The 19,768-nt window shown below is 33.5% G+C and overlaps 1 protein-coding gene across 9 annotated transcripts in view; it reads left to right on the plus strand.

Annotated features, from left to right (window-relative positions):
• Positions 1-19,768, plus strand: part of NFAT5 (nuclear factor of activated T cells 5) — a 122,623-nt gene that overhangs the window by 55,278 nt on the left and 47,577 nt on the right. For 4 of the 9 annotated variants that reach the window (XM_025268955.3, XM_025268956.3, XM_025268957.3 and 1 more), the window contains 2 exons: positions 7,031-7,156; positions 18,472-19,030. In XM_025268955.3, coding sequence (XP_025124740.1) covers positions 7,031-7,156; positions 18,472-19,030 — 685 coding nt within the window. Of the gene's footprint in view, positions 1-6,482; positions 6,502-7,030; positions 7,157-9,043; positions 13,784-17,834; positions 17,854-17,957; positions 18,020-18,471; positions 19,031-19,768 lie in introns of those variants that run through there. The other 5 variants (XM_006047612.4, XM_025268959.3, XM_006047611.4 and 2 more) reach the window with 5 other exon arrangements.

The raw sequence follows: 19,768 nt of genomic DNA on the forward strand, positions 1-19,768 counted from the left end.
CTATTAAGTTTTACATTCTTTATTGGTAAAACTGACCTCACATAATTATTTTGAAATTAAGTGAGTATGTATGTAGAAGACCTTTGAACAGTGCCTGTGCCAACAACCAAGTGCTCAATAAATGGTAGATGTAATTGCATTATTAATGGTGTTATTTTGCAAAGGGGAAAAACTAGAAAAGCATGTCTTTTCTCAGCTGTTTCATTTGTTTTTGTCTCCCTGGACTCTTCTGTGGGAAAGTTAGGAGTATAAGGGTTTGAAGTCTTTCATGTTTTTGAAACTGGGCAACATGTAAAATAGTACAGTGTGATTTGGTTGATCAGCAGTTAGGAAACAGAGTTTCTAATTGAGAAGAATAAAAAAAATGCTTCACTATTAAGTTACCAGTTTTTTCTTCTTTTTCACTGCCTTGTGCCCTCAGGATAGAATTTCTGTCTCCTTGAGTTTGATGCAGTGTGATGGGACTCCCCCTATAGCCAGTGTTGCAGAGTTAAAGACCAAATTGCCCAGAAAGAACTAGTGATATAAAAGGATCTATTAGAATTTATTGAATGACTGACTGAACACACACACCAACCAGTCAGCCAATATTTGCATTGTTTACCTTCCCATCAAACATTAGGAAGCATTTAGTTTGCTTTTAATATCTGAAAATAATTTCATTCCTCTAATTGCTGTAGGCTCTGCACTGTTGCACTAACATAAAACAAATTCTTGATCTTCTGAGCTTGTTTGCTTTTCTGCCTAATTTCTTTTTTTCATACTTACACTTATGTTAATAATTTATGGTAACTATTCTATTGTACTTGATTTAAGTCTGTTACATGGATACTTAATCCCACTTATATTGGGATTTTGGTCAACTAAAATTTATAATGAACAATTAAATGAGTTGATTAACATTATTATTGCACAAATTATTAGCACATTAATGGAAAAAATATGATCATCCCAATTCTGACAGACCAAGGAATGAATTCTTTAAAAAGCAAAAGTAAAATCATTTCTAGATTTTGAAAAAAAGAATGAGAAAGAGAGTGAGTACATTTGAGTACACTGCACAAGAGCAGTTTTTTACCAGCTGTTATGTTGATCTGTATCAAAGTTCACTTTATTCTTTTGGGCAGATGTTCCAGCTTTTCATTATCTGTGATGAATTACGACATACGATATATTCCTCTTAGGCCTGAGTCATTTGCAAATTCCTTATCTTTTTTCAAGTTGTTGATGTAACTGCGTTTATCAAGGTGGGGAACCCATAAGATTTTTGAGTGCTGTTGCTTAGAGGCATCTGTTTTATGAAGTCTACATTAATCTTATTCATAAGAACTTTTAAAGATTTTCATCAGGTTATTTTACTGAATGTAGGATACCTATGGCTGTTAAATTTTCCTCATCTAATAGAAGAGCCTTAAAAAGCAAATTAAATTAGTTTGCAGTTTAGCCTTCACAGTTTTACTTTTTACAAACAGAAACTATGTGAAGAGGTATTTTGTCCATAAAGTTTATTAGGAACATAGACCTAGCTCACTCTTGTGCAGTTCTCAGTTATCTTTATTCTTTCTGTTCCTGTTTCTCTCTTTTTTAAAAACAGCGTTTACCCACGTATAATTTGCATATCATAAGATTCACCCATTTAACGTGTACAGTCAGTGGTGGTTGGTATATTTTATAGAATTGTGTAGCCATTGCCATAATCTAATTTTGGAATTCTTACTACCCCAAAAAGAAACCTTGTAACCATTTTCTCTCTCTAAAAGAAAAATCTTGAAAATTCTTTTAAAATCTAGTAGGTTCTTTTAAAAAAATGTACAGATTATACTTTTGTTTTCTAAGGAAGTCTTTTCTTGGCAAACTGCTTTTCCATTATAGGTTTCCCATTCTCTTTCTTCATATCCTATGCTTATAAATCTAGAATTTCATTCCTCCCATATTTATTTAGCTGATTTAACAGATAATGCAAGGAAAATAGATATGACTGCTTAACATGAGGCAGGATTGTTTGTTGTTTTCATGTATTTAAAGGGCCTGTGCTCTTCTTTGGGCTTCCCTAGTGACTCAGACAGTATAGAATCCTCCTGCAATGTGGGACACCTGGGTTCGATTCCTGGGTTGGGAAGAGCCTCTGGAAGAGGGCATGGCAACCCACTCCAGTATTCTTGCCTTGAGAATCCCCATGGACAGAGGAACCAGGTGGGCCCCAGTCCATAGGGTTGCAAAGAGTAGGACACAACTGAAGCAACTTAGCACTCATGCAGGCCTGAGAGTAAGACCAGTGTATGTGGTCAGGTTGTATAGTTTTATCTTGGAGGGAATCTCTTTGAGGTAATAGGCTAAAATAAAAGTTTTATTGAGGATTTAAGTTGCTTAAAGTAGCGGAGCCAACAGAGTTCTGTCTAAAGTCAGAGCCTGTGATGGTATGAACTGTTATTAACTGCTGTTTTCCTTGGAAAGATAGGATAACACTTCTGAATTCTCTAATTTTCAAACACTTGAGTCAGTTAATCAGAAAGTACCTTTGGTGAAGGAATGAATCCATCTGTCCTACACCTTCCACTTGACTTATTTGGTTTGGAGGGTAGGCTGTGGGGAAGACTGAGATATAAGAAGTTCTATATTTAGTTACTTTCCAGTGTATTTTTACTAACACTGCTTTTATACTTCTAATTTAGATTCAATTTTGTATTCCTCTTTGGGAAACTGAAATGTGGTTAGTTATTGGGCTGTTTCTAGGTTTGGTTTTTTTTTTCCCCTTGACATAAATGCATTTTGGCAGATCCTTTCTCTTTTTATCTAAGCGAATTTTACTTTCATATTTCTTTCTGTTTATCTCCTCCCCCCAAAAAGGGTCTTGAGTATGCTTTTCTTTTATATATAAGAAGCTCTTGTTTTCAGCATGGATTGAGAAAAATAATTGTATTAAAATCAATATTTGATGATGGGCATTTCTGTTTTAATTAGTTTCTCCCTACTCTTTCCTCTATATTATTTGAAAGATGGAAATAATTTACTTAAGCCTTATCAGTTCAGTTCATTTCAGTCACTCAGTTGTGTCCAACTCTTTGCAACCCCATGGACTGCAGCACGCCAGGCCTCCCTGTCTATCACCAGCTCCTGGAGTTTACTCAAACTCATGGCCATTGAGTTAGTGATGCCATCCAACCCTCTCATCCTCTGTCGTCCTCTTCTCCTCCCACCTTCAGTCTTTCCCAGCATCAGGGTCTTTTCAGATGAGTCAGTTCTTCACATCAGGTGGCCAAAGGATTGGAGTTTCAGCTTCAGCATCAGTCCTTCCAATGAATATTCAGGACTGATTTCCTTTAGGATTGACTGATTGGATCTCCTTGCAGTCCAAGGGACTCTCAAGAGTCTTCTCCAACACCACAGTTCAAAAGCATCAATTCTTCGGCGCTCAGCCTTCTTCACAGTCCAACTCTCACATCCATACATGACTACTGGAAAAACCAAAGCTTTAATAACTAGATGGACTTTTGTTGGCAAAGTAATGTCTCTGCTTTTTAATATGCTGTCTAGGTTGGTCATAACTTTTCTTCCAAGGAGCAAGCATCTTTTAATTTCATGGCTGCAGTTACCACCTGCAGTGATTTTGGAGCCCAAAATCACTGGAGCCCAGTCACTGATTTTGGAGCCCGAAGTCACTGTTTCCATAGCTTCCCCATCTATTAGCCATGAAGTGACGGGACCAGATGCCATGATGTTAGTTTTCTAAATGTTGAGTTGTAAGCCAACTTTTTCACTCTCCTCATTCACTTTCATCAAGAGGCTCTTAAGTTCTTCTTCACTTTCTGCCATAAGTGTGGTATCATCTGCATATCTGAGGGTTTCGATATTTCTCCTAGAAATCTTGATTGCAGCTGTGCTTCATCCAGCCCAGTGTGTCTCATGATGTACTCTGAGTATAAGTTAAATAAGCAGGGTGACAATATACAGCTTTGACGTCTTCCTTTTCCTATTTGGAACCAGTCTGTTGTTCCATGTCCCAGTTCTAACGTTGCTTCCTGACCTGCATACAGGTTTCTCAAGAGGCAGGTCAGGTGGTCTGGTATTCCCATCTCTTGAAGAATTTTCCAGTTTGTTGTGATCCACAGATTCAAGGGCTTTGGCACAGTCAGTAAAACAGAAGTAGATGTTTTTCTGGAACTGTCGCTTTTTCAGTGATCCAGCGGATGTTGGCAATTTGATCTCTGGTTCCTCTGCCTTTTCTAATACCAGCTTGAACATTAGGAAGTTCATGGTTCACGTATTGCTGAAGCTTAGCTTGGAGAATTTTGAGCATTACTTTGCTAAGGTGTGAGATGAGTGCAATTGTGCAGTAGTTTGAGCATTTTTTGGCATTGCCTTTCTCTAGGATTGGAATGAAAATTGACCTTTTCCAGTCCTGTGGCCACTGCTGAGTTTTCTAAATTTGCTGGCATATTGAGTGCAGCACTTTCACACCATCATCTTTTAGGATTTGAAATATAGCTCAACTGGAATTCCATCACCTCCACTAGCATTGTTCGTAGTGATGCTTCCTAAGGCCCACTTGACTTCACATTCCAGGATGTCTGGCTCTAGGTGAGTAATCATACCATCGTGATTATCTGGGTTATGAAGATCTTTTGTTTTATAGTTTTTCTGTGTATTCTTACCACCTCCTCTTACTCTCTTCTGCTTCTGTTAAGTCCATACCATTTCTGTCCTTTATTATGCCTGTCTTTGCCTGAAATGTTCCCTTGATATCTCTAATTTTCTTGAGATCTCTAATCTTTCCCATCTTGTTGTTTTCCTATATTTCTTTGCATTGATCGCTGAGGAAGGCTTTCTTATCTCTCCTTGCTATTCTTTGGAACTCTGCATTCAAATGGGTATATTTTTCCTTTGCTTCTTTGCCATTTGCTTCTCTTGTTTTCACAGCTCTTTGTAAGTCTTCCTCAGACAACCGTTTTGCCTTTTTGCATTTCTTTTTCTTGGGGATGGTCTTGATCATTGTCTCCTGCACAGTGTCACAAACCTCCGTCCATAGTTCTTCAGGCACTCTGTCTATCAGATCTAATCCCTTGAATCTATTTGTCACTTCCACTTTATAATCATAAGGGATTTGATTTAGGTCATACCTGAATGGTCTAGGGGTTTTTCCTACTTTCTTCAATTTAAGTCTGAATTTGGCAATAAGGAGTTCATGATCTGAGCCACAGTCAGCTCCCAGTTTTGTTTTTGCTGACTGTGTAGAGTTTCTCCATCTTTGGCTGCTAAGAATATAATCAGTCTGATTTTAGTATTGACCATCTGGTGATGTCCATGTATAGAGTCTTCTCTTGTGTTGTTGGAAGAGAGTGTTTGCTGTGACCAGTGCGTTCTCTTGGCAAAACTCTATTAGCCATTGCTCTGCTTCATTCTGTATGCCAAGACCAAATTTGCCTGTTATTTCAGGTATTTCTTGACTTCCTATTTTTGCATTCCAGTCCCCTATAATGAAAAGGACATCTTTTTTGGACATCAGATGATCATTATATCTACTACTGTGGGCAAGAATCTTTTAGAAGAAATGGAGTAGCCATCATAGTCAACAAGAGTCCAAAATGCAGTACTTGGATGCAGTCTCAAAAATGATAGAATGATCTCTGCTCGTTTCCAAGGCAAACCATTCAGTATCACAGTAATCCAAGTCTATGCCCCTACCAGTAATGCTGAAGAAGCTGAAGTTGAATGGTTCTATGAAGACGTACAAGACCTTCTAGAACTAACACTTAAGGCTTTTAGCAATGGTTTAACAAGCTGAAAATTTTTATTATATTTAGAAAGATGTAAAATTTGCCAAATGCTTTGAAGATGAAAATTTGAAGTGTTAGGTAATAGTTTTTCAAAAGAAAAATTTCAGTTGATTCTTCATTGTGAACAAAGATCATTTAATACTACAACTTCTAATTTTAGCTTTCCTTCATGATATTCTTTCTTATTCCTATCTGCATGAAACTCAGGATACATATTTTAACTGGGAGGTTCAAAATATTTTTGAATTCAGTAAACAGTTAACTAGCAATATTGTTTGCTACCGAGGATAAAACGTCTTCTAGTGCTACTTTTATTTTTTTAATCACTTAGTACAAATAATAATCTTCCTTAGTTGTTGAAATGTTGCTTTTCTTGGAATACTAGGCAAGTCCCTTAAACTCTGTGCCTTGGTTCTTCAGAAATGAACATAGGATTCTAATTGGTCTTCTGAAGATTTTTCCAACATTGATTCTACTATCTTTAAAGGATATCTTGATTATTATTTCTGTCCTAAATGCATGTAATAATGATTATAAACTAATTTTTGAATAGTAGATATAAATTTGATTTTATGGACAATTATAATATTATTAAATATATTTAAAAGATACACAGTATTCTTTAATCTGGGATACAAAACTAATCATAGTCTAATAAAGGCATTTATGCTTTTTCATTTCAGAGGATCCTATGCTTGTGCCTTTCTTGAGTTGGAGATATCTCAGAGTAAGAAGTAGTTCCTTGAGTCATAACATTCCTCTTTTTAGTGTCTTTAGGAGGGAAAAATTCAATATGATAGCAAATTAAAATATTTTATGTAAGTGCTGGATAAAAGAGCAGGAGTAGACTAATGGTCTGTTTGAAGAAGCCAATTTATAGCTGATATACACCAGTTCATGCCATCTTACATGTAAAGGATGAGAAATAATACTTTTTTTAAAACAGAGATGTGGGAGCATCTTGTGTTATTTGGCATTTCTACTGCCTAGTTTTATATGGTTTAAAATTTTTGGTAACTTCTTCTGTATATAATCAGAATGAAAGGAAAAGCCAAGAAGAAAATGGGAGTCAGAATGAATGGAAAGTTCATTGTGCCTTTCACTAAAATTATAATAAAATAAAAATGGTTGCTAATAATTTTTACAACAGTAATTACATGAAGTTTAGTGTGTGTGTGTATGAATAATATAATTCTTGTGAGTGGAAAGACATTAAATTTTGTGCTCATAAAAATGTTTTCTCTTTCTCCCAACAGAATCTGTCTATGATCTTCTCCCAAAGGAGTTACAGTTACCTCCATCTAGAGAAACACCTGTAGCATCAATGAGTCAGACAAGTGGTGGTGAGGCAGGCTCGCCTCCTCCAGCTGTAGTTGCTGCTGGTATGCATTTCATTTTACTTTTTAAAGAAAACCAAAGCATTATCTGGTCAACATGAACAGTGCTGGCAAAATTTGTATTAAAGAGTGTGATTTGAGGGTTTGTTTCAGGAGGTTTTAAAATACATACTTTAACATTAAACTTTTTCTATAAAATACTTTTATACATTTATTATTTCTTAAAATTTCACATTGGCACATCTGTTAGTGCCATCTCCCAGAATGGATCTTGTCTTCAACTATGGGAGTGAGTTTAAAGCTCTTTGGTTGACTGCACATAATAAAGTTATTAAATACCAAGCTGTGGATAGAAAATTACATTTGAGTCTATAAAACAGTTATTTTTGAAAGTTTGCTCCAAGGGGAAAATGTTTTATTTCGTGTAATCTGAAAAAGGACTCAAGCACCAAGTGTTTTTTTGGTTTGTAGCGTGTTACTATAACCTTTTCCCTACATTTAAAAACATGTGTGACCTTACACTTATTTTAAATTCAATCAAAAGTAATGGAAGATTTGAATGTAATATTTATATAAAGATACTTTTTTATATCAGTGAAAAAGTATGGAAAGTAATGTTTGAAATTTATCAAGTTTATTTTTAATCAGCTCTCAAATCATACACTTTATAATTATATAAAATTGGTTCAAATTTTTACTGAATTAAAAGATTGACAGATAAATTAATAGGAAAATGTCTTGATTATGATAAATAATAAGAATGCTTTCAATAATACTAGATTGCCCAACTGTAATTCTTTTTTTAGTTGGGTTTGCAGATTACTAAGTGTGTTTGGTTTTTTAAAAAAAGTTAGAAAATTATATGTACATACTCTGAAGCTTTATCTGTCTCTTACTAATTAGAGGTTTCTTGCCCAATATGATACCTTTCATCTTTTAAAATGGTTTAGAATCCATCAGAGGATTGTTTTCAGTAAATTCTTTTTGTTTCAAAGAGAACAGTGAAGTGGAAGGTTGTGGTTTAAATGAGGATATTGGTACTGAAGTAGAATTTTGGGTATTTTTCTTATTTGCATTAACCTAAGTCCAGTCACTTTGTGTACCAATATTTCCCCCGAGCCGTACAGTGTAATCTGCAGCCTTCCTTGTTGAGGGCAGGAAAACTTTAACCATGGCCAAGAAACATACTAGCCCTGCTCACTGTTCATGTGTTGCCAGACATTTTCTAACAGATTCTGTGGATTTAATCGTGAACTTTTTAGAAATTGAATTGTAAAGATGACCTGGTTTCATTTTATATGCACTGAATATTTTTTTCTGGAATTTAAGTATTTAGTTTTAAAATAGTATCAGATAATAAAATATTTTTAAAAAATTTTATATGAAATATTTCACTTTAAATCCACAGGTAGAAATTGACTAACTGATTTCTTTTGTATCTTTTGAGATTTTTTTTTTAAGCCATTTTGAATCTGTATAGAACTAAAAGTCTGTTTCTTCTGTGCTTTTTAACATCTGTTGACAGTAGATCCAGTTCCTTTTAAAAGCTGAAAAATGTTAACTAGATTTGGAAAAAGAACAACACTTCCTTTTAAATAATACCAAACTCGGTTTTAGAAGTTTTTATATATAAATATTGAAAGTTTTTGAATTTGAGTCACTGATGGAATGTTGATCCTTCCTCCCTCTCTCCCTCCATAATCCTCTCCAGATAAATTAGAATGAAGGCTTTGAGTTGAAAAATCATGAAAGTAAGAATTAACTCAGAGAAGGCAATGGCACCCCATTCCAGTACTCTTGCCTGGAAAATCCCATGGACGGAGGAGCCTGGTAGGCTGCAGTCCATGGGGTCGCTAGGAGTTGGACACGACTGAGCGACTTCACTTTGACTTTTCACTTTCATGCATTGGAGAAGGAAATGGCAACCCACTCCAGTGTTCTTGCCTGGAGAATCCCAGGGACAGAGGAGCCTGGTAGGAGGCCATCTATAGGGTTGCACAGAGTCGGACACGACTGAAGCAACTTAGCAGCAAGAATTAACTAAAGGGAGTATTCTGAAGTAATAGTCTTTTATTAGATCAAGCAGTTATTGACATTGTAAGATTGTGAAAAGAGTAAGGAGGTGACCTTGACAATTTTCATATATTCACACACAGAATGTTTCTGTGATTTAAAACCCATTTGTAATTTTTTTTTTACACATATTTACTTTTAACCAACATAGACTCATTCTAGAATTCTAGTGTCTTATTGGTAGAGCTTTCATCATCTAACATATAGGTAAGAGAGTTTAAATTGCAGAATAATTATTGTAGGGAGTTCAGTTAGTATATATATTTAGAGTTGCTTTTTAAAAATTTGGCATATTAATAGCCTTAGCGACATAAATGTCAAAAAGAATTTTGGAGTAAATTACCAGTTACTCAGTGTTTTCTGGACAAAAGACTAGATATTTAGGGAAAGATACATTAATTTAGACTTTTGTGATTTATTTTTTAATCTATAGCATTTGCTGTTTTAATATGAAATGCATAAAAATGATGACTCTTGATGTAGTTAATTCTTCAGAGTTTTGAAGGAGCTGGATTGGCTGCTATCAGGTATGAGGGCCTGGTGGGAACAGACTTCTAGTTCTGCCATAAAGGTTTGTGTTTCACAAATTCTGAATCAATTTAAATTTTAAAATTTAGAGACTGGGCATATAGATAGTCATGTACATTTTAAATTATTTAATTATTAAAAATGTGTTTCTCAGATTCGCCAATCTATATTTTTTTCCCTTTACGTATTACTGAAGGATTGAGTAAACATGATGCTGCTAATCCACAATCCAGAATATTGGGTAAAAGAATGTCTCTGAAACCTCCTTTCCTGTCTCTACATTATACACACTTTTAATACTGTCATTTATAATATCTTTAGTCTGGTAAGACCCTGGACTGGGAGTAGGGGAAAGAGGGCTTCCTTCCTCACAATGTCTCTCCTCTCCAGAGGGCCAGGTGTCACAGTCTGGAGGTGTAGTTGAATATCAGCAGTCTGAAATTTGTATTTTAAACCATTTTTAAAAAACATATGTTTTTATCCCACTAGAAAGTTTCTTAGTAGTTTGAGATTCAATATGTGAATGTATAAAAGTTTTAAAGTACAGACTTCCTGAAGAATATTGTAGGTTTTTGGTAATTAAGACAGAGGCCATTTTTCTAACAAAGTTATCCACATGAACTTATTATATTTTTTGGCAAAATAAGGAGTTGTTCAAGGAGTAGGTAAAAAATTCAAGTTGTGAAAGGATTCTTTTTGTTGTTTCTTGAATCCTATAGTGTAGGTTATAAGACACTAAAATATATTAGTAGGAATTACTAAGAAGAACTAAAACAGTCACATTAGAATTTAGGGGTTTTAAAGATATATGGCAGGTATTTTTCTTAAATAACAGCTTTATTAAGATATTGTTGTAAACTGAAAGGTGAATTGAACTTGGTTATTCCATATGATCAATTCCTACTTTTCCTAGAAAACTGGACCACTTCCAAAAGGAATTCAGTTACAAACATGTTGCCAAGTAGGATTCTGTCTTTTAAAATTCCATATAAATACATATATTTATACATATAGAAATATGTGTGTATGGACCTATGTATAGATGTTTACTAACATCTGCATTATTAGAATGAAAAAAGCATCAGCAGACTTGAACCGTAATGGTTAATTCAGAAACAATTACCAATTTGGGAGACTGTCCATATTGTAAATTTTCATTGACAAAAAGTACACATGGCTTATTAATGATTTATTCCCTAAATGTTTACCTTTTTGTTCTTTTAATTTCTAGCAGCTTTTATAAATATTGTGATTTATTCATTTTCTGATAGAATAAGCACATTTTTGTGTCACCCGAGTTTTAGAAATAGCATTTTGAAACTGCACAGATTCTCAACCATTCATAGAGAAAATACATATATCAAATAGACACAGTTTCTTTTTTCCCTGTGTTTTGTAGAATTTCACATTAATAAGTTAATGTACAGAAGCGGGCTTACTTTTTTATGTTACCAATAAGATTGATAATAAGCAAAAGGTACTACCATAACCGTTTTATAATAATTAGTTATATAAATAATAGTAATCAAGTTATATAAAGACACTCCAACTGTACTAGAGTGAGGGGAATTGATAAGGGTAGAATATAACAAGAGACTTCACCTATTTCTGTGACATTATTTTTCTTTTCCTATATGTGAAATACAGTAAAATTAGCTTGAGCTTTGGAATCATAAAGAACTAATATGAATCTGATTGCTTTCTTATCATTTCTATCATATAGACAGAATCTTGTGGAAATTGAGTAAATTTTTCATATTACCCCTGTAACTGGACAGTAATAACAACTTTTTTAAGGCTATTAAGAAGATAGATACTTAATGTTGCTTGATGATTAATAATGTTTAGATGAACATTGATCTCCCTCCCACATGGATTTCTCCTTTCATTTGTTAGTAAGGTTTTTAAAAATTGATCTTATTTTTATAAAAACAAGTTTTTAAGCTTTGTTTTGTTTCTTTCTTTCCATTCTCACTCTGCTTTTTACATTATTTTGAAGTTTTGTGTATCAGACAACACATGGGCTGTGGGATTTCCTCTCTGAGTTAGTCTTTAATGTTGACACTCTCTCAAGTCTTTAATGTTGACACTCTCTCACTAGGAACCTTTGTAAATAAAAAAACATGGATGAAGGATTATGAATCATAGGGAGAACAGACATTTCCCAGTGAGATGATTCTGCAGATTTGACTGATTAAGTATTCTTCCTAGAATGCTCTTCCCACTTTTTAAAAAATTAAATAATAAAGTTGGGTGATCGATTATCATAACTTTTTAGTAGAGCAATTTATTGCTTTTGGTTTTTGTCTAGATGTTTTATTTTATCTACAGTTGGATCTAATATACACTCTAATCCAGATCCAGTTGTAAAACCATTCTGAATAATAAAGTTAGAAGATTTTAATGATACAAAAACTATTTTTTTTTCCTTTTTTTGGTCACTTCTAAAAAAAGAAGTGTGAAGACATTGGACTGGTGTTGGCCGGAGTGCCTTTATTATTTAATCTAAATTGTTTTAAAATGCATTATATGATAAAGCATTGAAGTGACCTTCAAATAGCATCCCTCAGAACTGCTTTTTCTCTCTAGTCCTTAAGTTAATGTGATGGTAATCTCTTTTTGTCTTCAAGTAAACATTACCTTTCAGGTAGTATAATTGCTGTCTATTTTTTTTAAACCTGTTCTTCCTGGGGTCTTTGACAACAACAAATACAGTTGTCAGCTAGTATAGTTATTCCCTATTGTGTTTAAATTATTTGAGGGTGAGGATAATATCAACGATTGATGCTACCTAGTAGTATTTAAATCACTGGATGATAGAAGGCATCTTTCTCTTCCGAGAAGATTTAAAAAATAAATTGTATAATGTGTACTCAGTGCCTGTTTTACCCTGTGCTTATATACTTAGGATTGAATAGGACAAAATACATATTTTAAAAACATTGCTCTAAGTGTCAGGACACTTGCAAATGTTGTAAGCATTTTATTTTTCAATAAACATTATTTAATAAATATTATGTGAATATATTTATTAATGGCACTCAGACAAGGTAAAAATAATTATTTTAGTGGGAGAGTAGTTAATTGTATAGTATTAGAATTCTGACTGGCAATTTGATGAACTGGAGGAGAAAAGGATGGTCTGTAGTAAATCAGTAACAAACCTTTCAGTTTCAGCAGTAGAGCTAATTTTTTTACAAAATAGAGCCACTGGGATCAAGCATTTTATGCACAGCAGCATATCTAATTTAAAAGTGTAAATTAGAACTTCTCTGGCAGTTCAGTGGTAAGACGCCAAGCTTCCAGTGCAGAGACATGGGTTCGATCCCTAGTTTGGAACTAAGATTCCACATGCTGTGTAGTACAGGCAAAAATTTTTTTAAATTAAAAAAAATTTTTTTTAAGTGTACGTTAGTAACTTTGTCGGGGAGGGGTATGAAGAAGTGTTTGGAAGCTGGCCTGAGAAATGAACATACTCTTTTGCTGTAAATTTTTTTTTCCTGCTTTTGTGTATTTGTCAGAACATAACATTTTCTACTCTTTAAGGAAATTTGGGTAAGGGAACAGTTTAAAAACACTTAAAACATTCTGGCTTATGGATTAGATTGCATTAGTAAACAAAAGAGCAAATTGGTGAATATGAGTTAACAAAAATTTTGAATAAGAAATTTCTCCATATGCATTTATTTGGGTATTAATAATTTAATTTTTAAAAGTTTGTTTTAAAACATTGCTTATTGTAACATATAAACTTATGTTGGGTGGGAAAAGTACAAATGAGAAATTGAAACTGCTTTAAACATGTAAATTAAATGGTAGACACTATGATTTTTGGGTTTTGGGTTTTTTTTCTGTTTTGTTTTCACTTTTGTTTTTTGGTAAAGTAATCTGGATTGCTTATTTTATATGCTGGGATGCTAGTTGTTTTTTCTATTAATACACTTAACTTGCATTCTAGCTTCGCCATTCAGAGACAGGCATCGTGTGGTGGGTTGTGTGACAGTGTCTGTCAATAGTGAAGACAAATAGTGCCAGAGACACTTAACCCATCCAATCTCACCCAGGGTATAGGTCGGTCTCGTTTTCAGACTTCTTCATAAGTCTTTTTTTCTTTCTTTCTTTCTTCCTTCCTTCCTTTCTTTTTTTGTTTCTAAATAGTGAATTGATACTGATTGAAACTAAAGCTTTATGTAAAGTTTTAAACTTTACGTTAATATTTTAAGAAGAAGAAGAAAAGTAGAAAATGAAGGTTGGCATGTAAGGTGTTGACAAAGCAGGTTTGCAGCCACTTTGTGTGTTCTAGATTTTTCAATCCCTTGGCAACATGAATGTTGGCCTTATAAAATTTTTTCTGTCAATATCTTTCTTCTTTGATCTGAAAATATGTTCTTATATCTGGTGACTTTTATCAAACAAAATGTTTAGATTTGAAGTCATTGTTACCAGTAAGAAAAATGAAATACTTAAAAAGAATAACTTAGGCTGAACAGTAAGTGTTTTAGATCAGAAATGGTTTCCAGATAACCTGTGTTGCTTTTTATTACTATTTTCTGAGCAGTCTTGTTTACTCCTTCTCCGTTCCACTATTGGGTTCACTTAGCACACTTGTAAATTTTTATGGCTTTTTTTTTTTTTTTTTTTTTTTTAAGGAAACTCAACTGATTTTGCACTGATATTGAAAAGTTATACAATATAAGTGCATATTTAAATACTAGAGACCACATTTTTATCTTGGAAGTTTAGTTAAATGTCATTTCTGTTATATTTTTAAAAATCAGTGAAAGGTATTTGTTTCTTTTGAGGACTTTAAAGAATGTTCCTAATTTCATAGCTTTCTATAAAAAGTTTAGTTAGGTCCACAAAGTATCATCTCTTTTTTATGGTATTTAAAGCACGGAAATAATGTGATAATTTAATTTCTTGTTTACAAATCTAGAACTAATAGTTCTCAATTTTAAAATGTAATTTAAGCAAACTGTGTAAAATATACATGGGTTTCTCTATGTAGTATCATTTAAAACTCCATTTTCATCTTTCCAAACAAATTAATAATACAGTTGACCCTTGAATGACAGAGGGTTGAAGTGAGTAGGGGTGCTGTCCCTTAGCACAGTCAAAAATCCATGTATTACTTTACAGTTGGCATTCCGTATCCTTGGCTCTTCATCCACAGATTTGAAATCTAAAATGTTCTTGCTATTATTTTATGCATTTATTTTTAATAGATAATATTAAGAATTTGCTAAATTTTTTAGTAAATTTATGGATTAATACACAAGTATGTAGGGGCTTCCCAGGTGGCTCAGTGGTAAAGAATCCACCTGCAGCAGGTGTGGGTTCAATCCCTGGGTCGGAAAGAGCCCCTGGAGGAGGAAATGGCAACCCACTCCAGTATTGCCTGGAAAATGCCATAGACAGAGGCCTTGACAAGCTACAGTCTATAGGGTTGCAAAGAGTCGTACACGACTGAGCATGCATGCACACAAGTAAGTCACTTGACTTATATCTGAGTTTTAAGAAAGAAGATTCTTAGCACATTTTTGTAGAAATAGTAAGTAAGTTACCTCTGAACTCATTACTTCCAAGCTTTTCCTGTAGCAGATAATGTTGCTATAGTAAGATATAGTCTAAGCATTTTGAGTAGTAAATCTTTTTTTTTTAAACCTGATAGGTGTCTATTATTAACACATCGGTACATTTATTTACCAGTTTAATATAACTCAGCATACATAGGAAATACTGACCTTCCCGTAAATCAATTTAATTAAAAAGTAGAATTTTTACTGCATGGAAGTCATAGTATGTTACGTGTCTGGGGAGTCTAAGAAGAGAAAGATGTTGTCCATGCTAGGGGCCCATAGTTCTTACCCCTTACTTTACCACCTCACCTGGCATTATTAATGCACTTAGGTGATGTTTTCCTAACCAAAATGTAACATGCTTTTGTGAAGGGTTTTATACACCATCTTCATCAAGCATCAGAGGAACAGTGATACTATTGTAAAGAGTTTTATAGTTCAAAAAATTGTCTTATATTCATTATGTTCTTAAAATAAGGAGAACTTTAGTAATTTAGGATCGAACTGAGGTAACCTTTAAAAAATAATTTAAAAAATTAAAGATGCTTGCTACTGTCTTTTGACAGTTTATGTTCTCAGCTTTAATAGTTTTGTGCTCATGAACTTTTTAATTTAATAAGTATATCCAGGAAACTGCAGGTATAATATTCAAAATGTGTGTTAGATGTCCGTGGAAAATGTAGAGAATATTTTAACTTATGTAGGGTATGATATCACAGTTTGGCATACCTGTCCCAGAACAGATATTTATGTACTATTATATCAATTGGGTTTTATAACCATGATTTTGAAATAAGACTTGCAAGATTTAATCACACATGCTTTTAAAGAGCAATGCTAGATTATATCTTGCATATTAAATTCATAAATATCATATAACTTACTTTTGAGTTCATGATTACATTTTACCTAACTTCCCATCTTTCATGGACAGGGATCCCTGAGATGTTCATATTCTGCATTCTCATTTGCATGGTACCTAGATTCAAAGAGTGGGTGGGAGAAAATGTCTTTTTTAGAAATACAAGTTCACAGCATTCATGTTGCATGCTTTGTGTGTTCCACTGCAAATACTGCATGCTGCATACTTGTATTTCTCTGAAAATAATGAACATAGGCTCATACATACAACAACATGTTTCTTTTTTGCCAATAGTTGGAACAGATGGAGGAATGTTAGACATAATACCTTTTTTATCTTTTCTAAAATGAATTCTGTCATATTTTTCAAAAAAATAAGGAAAACCTTGTTATTTAAACCCAAAGTGGCTACAAATCAGCTCCTAAACTGTCACTGACATTAGTATCTAGAATTCTGTAGTTTTTACAGATCTTTTAAAATATTTATTTACTAAGAAAACATTGCATTAATGCATGATACAAAAGTGATAAAATTTTTCTTTAAATTGGAATGCAGTTTAAAGTGACTGAATTTTTCCAATTTCAACTACTGCATTTGACAAGGATACAAACTGGAAAATGGAACTGGTATCATCTAATTGCATTAAGTGCCTTAACTCATGGTAGTTGAGAAAAATCTTTCTATGTGGCATCATGTAGATTACATTATTTATGGCTAATATTAGTAACAGTATTCTTCAGCCTTGACAGCAGTGAAAAATTATGGATGAATTTAGTTCTTTCAATGATTTGAGTGTTTTGGTGCATTTTTTCAATTTAAAAATAGATCTTTGGCACTTGGCTTTTGATTATCTAAACATTGGCATTCTTATATTTCACTCTTTACATAATTAATGTGGATGTTGCAATTCTAGTAACTGGACATCACAGTTTTAAATTTTATCATGCCACTTTAAAACTGTAGCATATATGCTATAGATAAAAATTATTTTAATTTAAACATTTTTAGTTGTCACATGTTGCCTGTCTTCATTTTTGTATATGTTTATGATTATAAACCCTTCTGTATCTTATACAAGATAAAATTGTATAGGACTGATAACTTCCAACGGTAACATAAGTGTGCTTCCATAGATTATGTTGTTAAAGGGTTTAATAGTTGTATTTTTCAATGAACTGATCTGCCAGTGGCCACACATTTTGAAAAGATCTACTTTCGACTTTTTCGGTTAGGCATAGGCAAGGGAAATGATTTTATAAAAAACCTTTTTATAAGAACTATTAATAATTCTGATTCTCTCCAGAGATTTTTTTTCCTGTTCAACTCTTTCGTTAGACTTCAGTCAATAAAATTTACTGTTTACTCACCTGAAGAAATTCCCTTAATAGTTCAAATCAAGTAGACCTTTTAAAGAGAGAGTAAATGGACAGTGGTAACCAAGTGCTGAATGTGTAATCAAGTATTTTACAAGAAAAATCCATCCATTAATAAGTCCTTCCTCTGTTTTTCATTCTGCCACAAAGGATGGTATTATTAGAGATCATGGTTTTGAACTGCCACTTCCAACTTCTGGAGACCCTCAGTAGTTAACTTGCTTATCTTCTGCAGCCCAGCCTGTTCCAAATCAAACCTTTTTCATTTTTATTCTTCTAGATTTTAAAATAATCGTAGTGACGGTACCAGTTCCATTTTGCCTCCAAGTCAGTTGATTATATATTTTTTCTATTTATTTCTCATTTTATAATTGATATCTGGAATAATCAGCAGCTCTTTTCTCATTTATTTTCTCATATTTTTATTCCAGGATTTGCCTCTGAAGCAGGGAGTGTCTGCATTAAAAATGACCTGTAGTTCTCTGCTTCATAGGTTAGAAACTTATTTTAATATTTTGTGGCTAAGCACAGTCCCACTTTTCAAATTCTATAATGAATTATTTAATTGGCATTGAATGTGGACCACAAGCATATGTTTCATATTGGGGTTTTTTTTTTTATTATTTTAAATGATTAAAATTCAATAGAAATATCCAGCTGAGGCAATAAAAGCTTTGTTCTTGCTTTACAGCCTAAAACATTAAATTAGATTTTTAAAAATCTATCAATTATAACAAGTAAAATAATGCTATTTTGGCATTTTTTTTAAATTGTGCATTTTTAGGCCTTGTATTGCTTGAAGCATTTATATTCTAAAACTTAACCAAATTCCAACTATTCATTATGGGGAAAACAATCAGTTCACAAATCACTTTTCATTGGGACTGCTAGCCAGCGTAGGTGAAAACATGTATAGTGTATTTACTCTTAAATTGTACACTGCAGATGCTTCTTCAGCTCCCTCCTCTTCCTCCATGGGCGGTGCTTGCAGCTCCTTTACCACCTCTTCCAGCCCTACCATTTATTCTACCTCAGTCACCGACAGCAAGGCTATGCAAGTCGAGAGCTGCTCCTCAGCCTTGGGGGTAAGTAACCGAGGGGTAAGTGAAAAGCAGTTAACCAGTAACACAGTTCAGCAGCATCCATCAACACCGAAGAGGCACACAGTCTTGTACATCTCACCACCACCTGAGGACTTGCTGGATAACAGTCGGATGTCCTGCCAGGATGAGGGGTGTGGATTGGAATCTGAGCAGAGCTGCAGTATGTGGATGGAGGATTCCCCCTCCAACTTCAGTAACATGAGCACCAGTTCCTACAATGATAACACTGAGGTACCTCGTAAATCACGAAAACGAAATCCAAAGCAGAGGCCGGGGGTCAAACGACGAGATTGTGAAGAATCTAATATGGATATATTTGATGCCGACAGTGCCAAAGCACCTCACTATGTGCTTTCTCAGCTTACCACGGACAACAAAGGCAGCTCAAAAGCAGGAAATGGGTTGGTATTCACATTTTTTTTAAAGTTCTCTCACCATTATGCAAAACAAAAAAATAAGTCATTCCTCATTTTTCTTAATTGCTCAGCTCAAGTTTGCATCTAAAGCAAAGATACTAATTTTATCATTGATAAACATAAAAATTTTAACTTAAAATGATCAGGTTTCACAAGAGAAGATAATAAAATACCAGCAGATTTTGCCAGTAGGTACCTTAGTAAGGGTATGATTAAGTAGTAGAAAATGAAAATAATCTGTTTAAGAAGTAACTTAAATTTCAGATGAATTTATACTTTAAAAGATTTTTAAAATATTTTTACTCATTGAGATAACTAGTAATGTAATGGCTCTAGCTAAAACAGACTTTTACAGAGGGCTAATTTGTTTTCTCTTTCACATTGTCTCCCCCATATGATTCAGTTTATTTCCATTTTTGTGAAGACCTTATTTTCCTTTTATTTGATGAAAACAAAAAACTAAATTGATAGTTTGAGTCTCAATTTAGATTCATGTATTTATTTTAAGCTTTTTGTTTAATATATTTTGCCAGTTTAGGATTTCTTTAAAAATAAATATATCACTTTTTTTCTGTGATTCTGGGTTATGTATTTAAAGGGTAATAGAACAGAATCATGGTACCTATTTTGAGTTTTCATTCATTTCTGCCAGTTTACAACACATACTAAATGTATTTCAGTAGCTATATTACAGAACGTTCACTTCTAAAGTACAGAATCCTA

Source organism: Bubalus bubalis, chromosome 18, assembly GCF_019923935.1.
Source record: "Bubalus bubalis isolate 160015118507 breed Murrah chromosome 18, NDDB_SH_1, whole genome shotgun sequence".
NCBI classification, from domain to species: domain Eukaryota; kingdom Metazoa; phylum Chordata; class Mammalia; order Artiodactyla; family Bovidae; genus Bubalus; species Bubalus bubalis.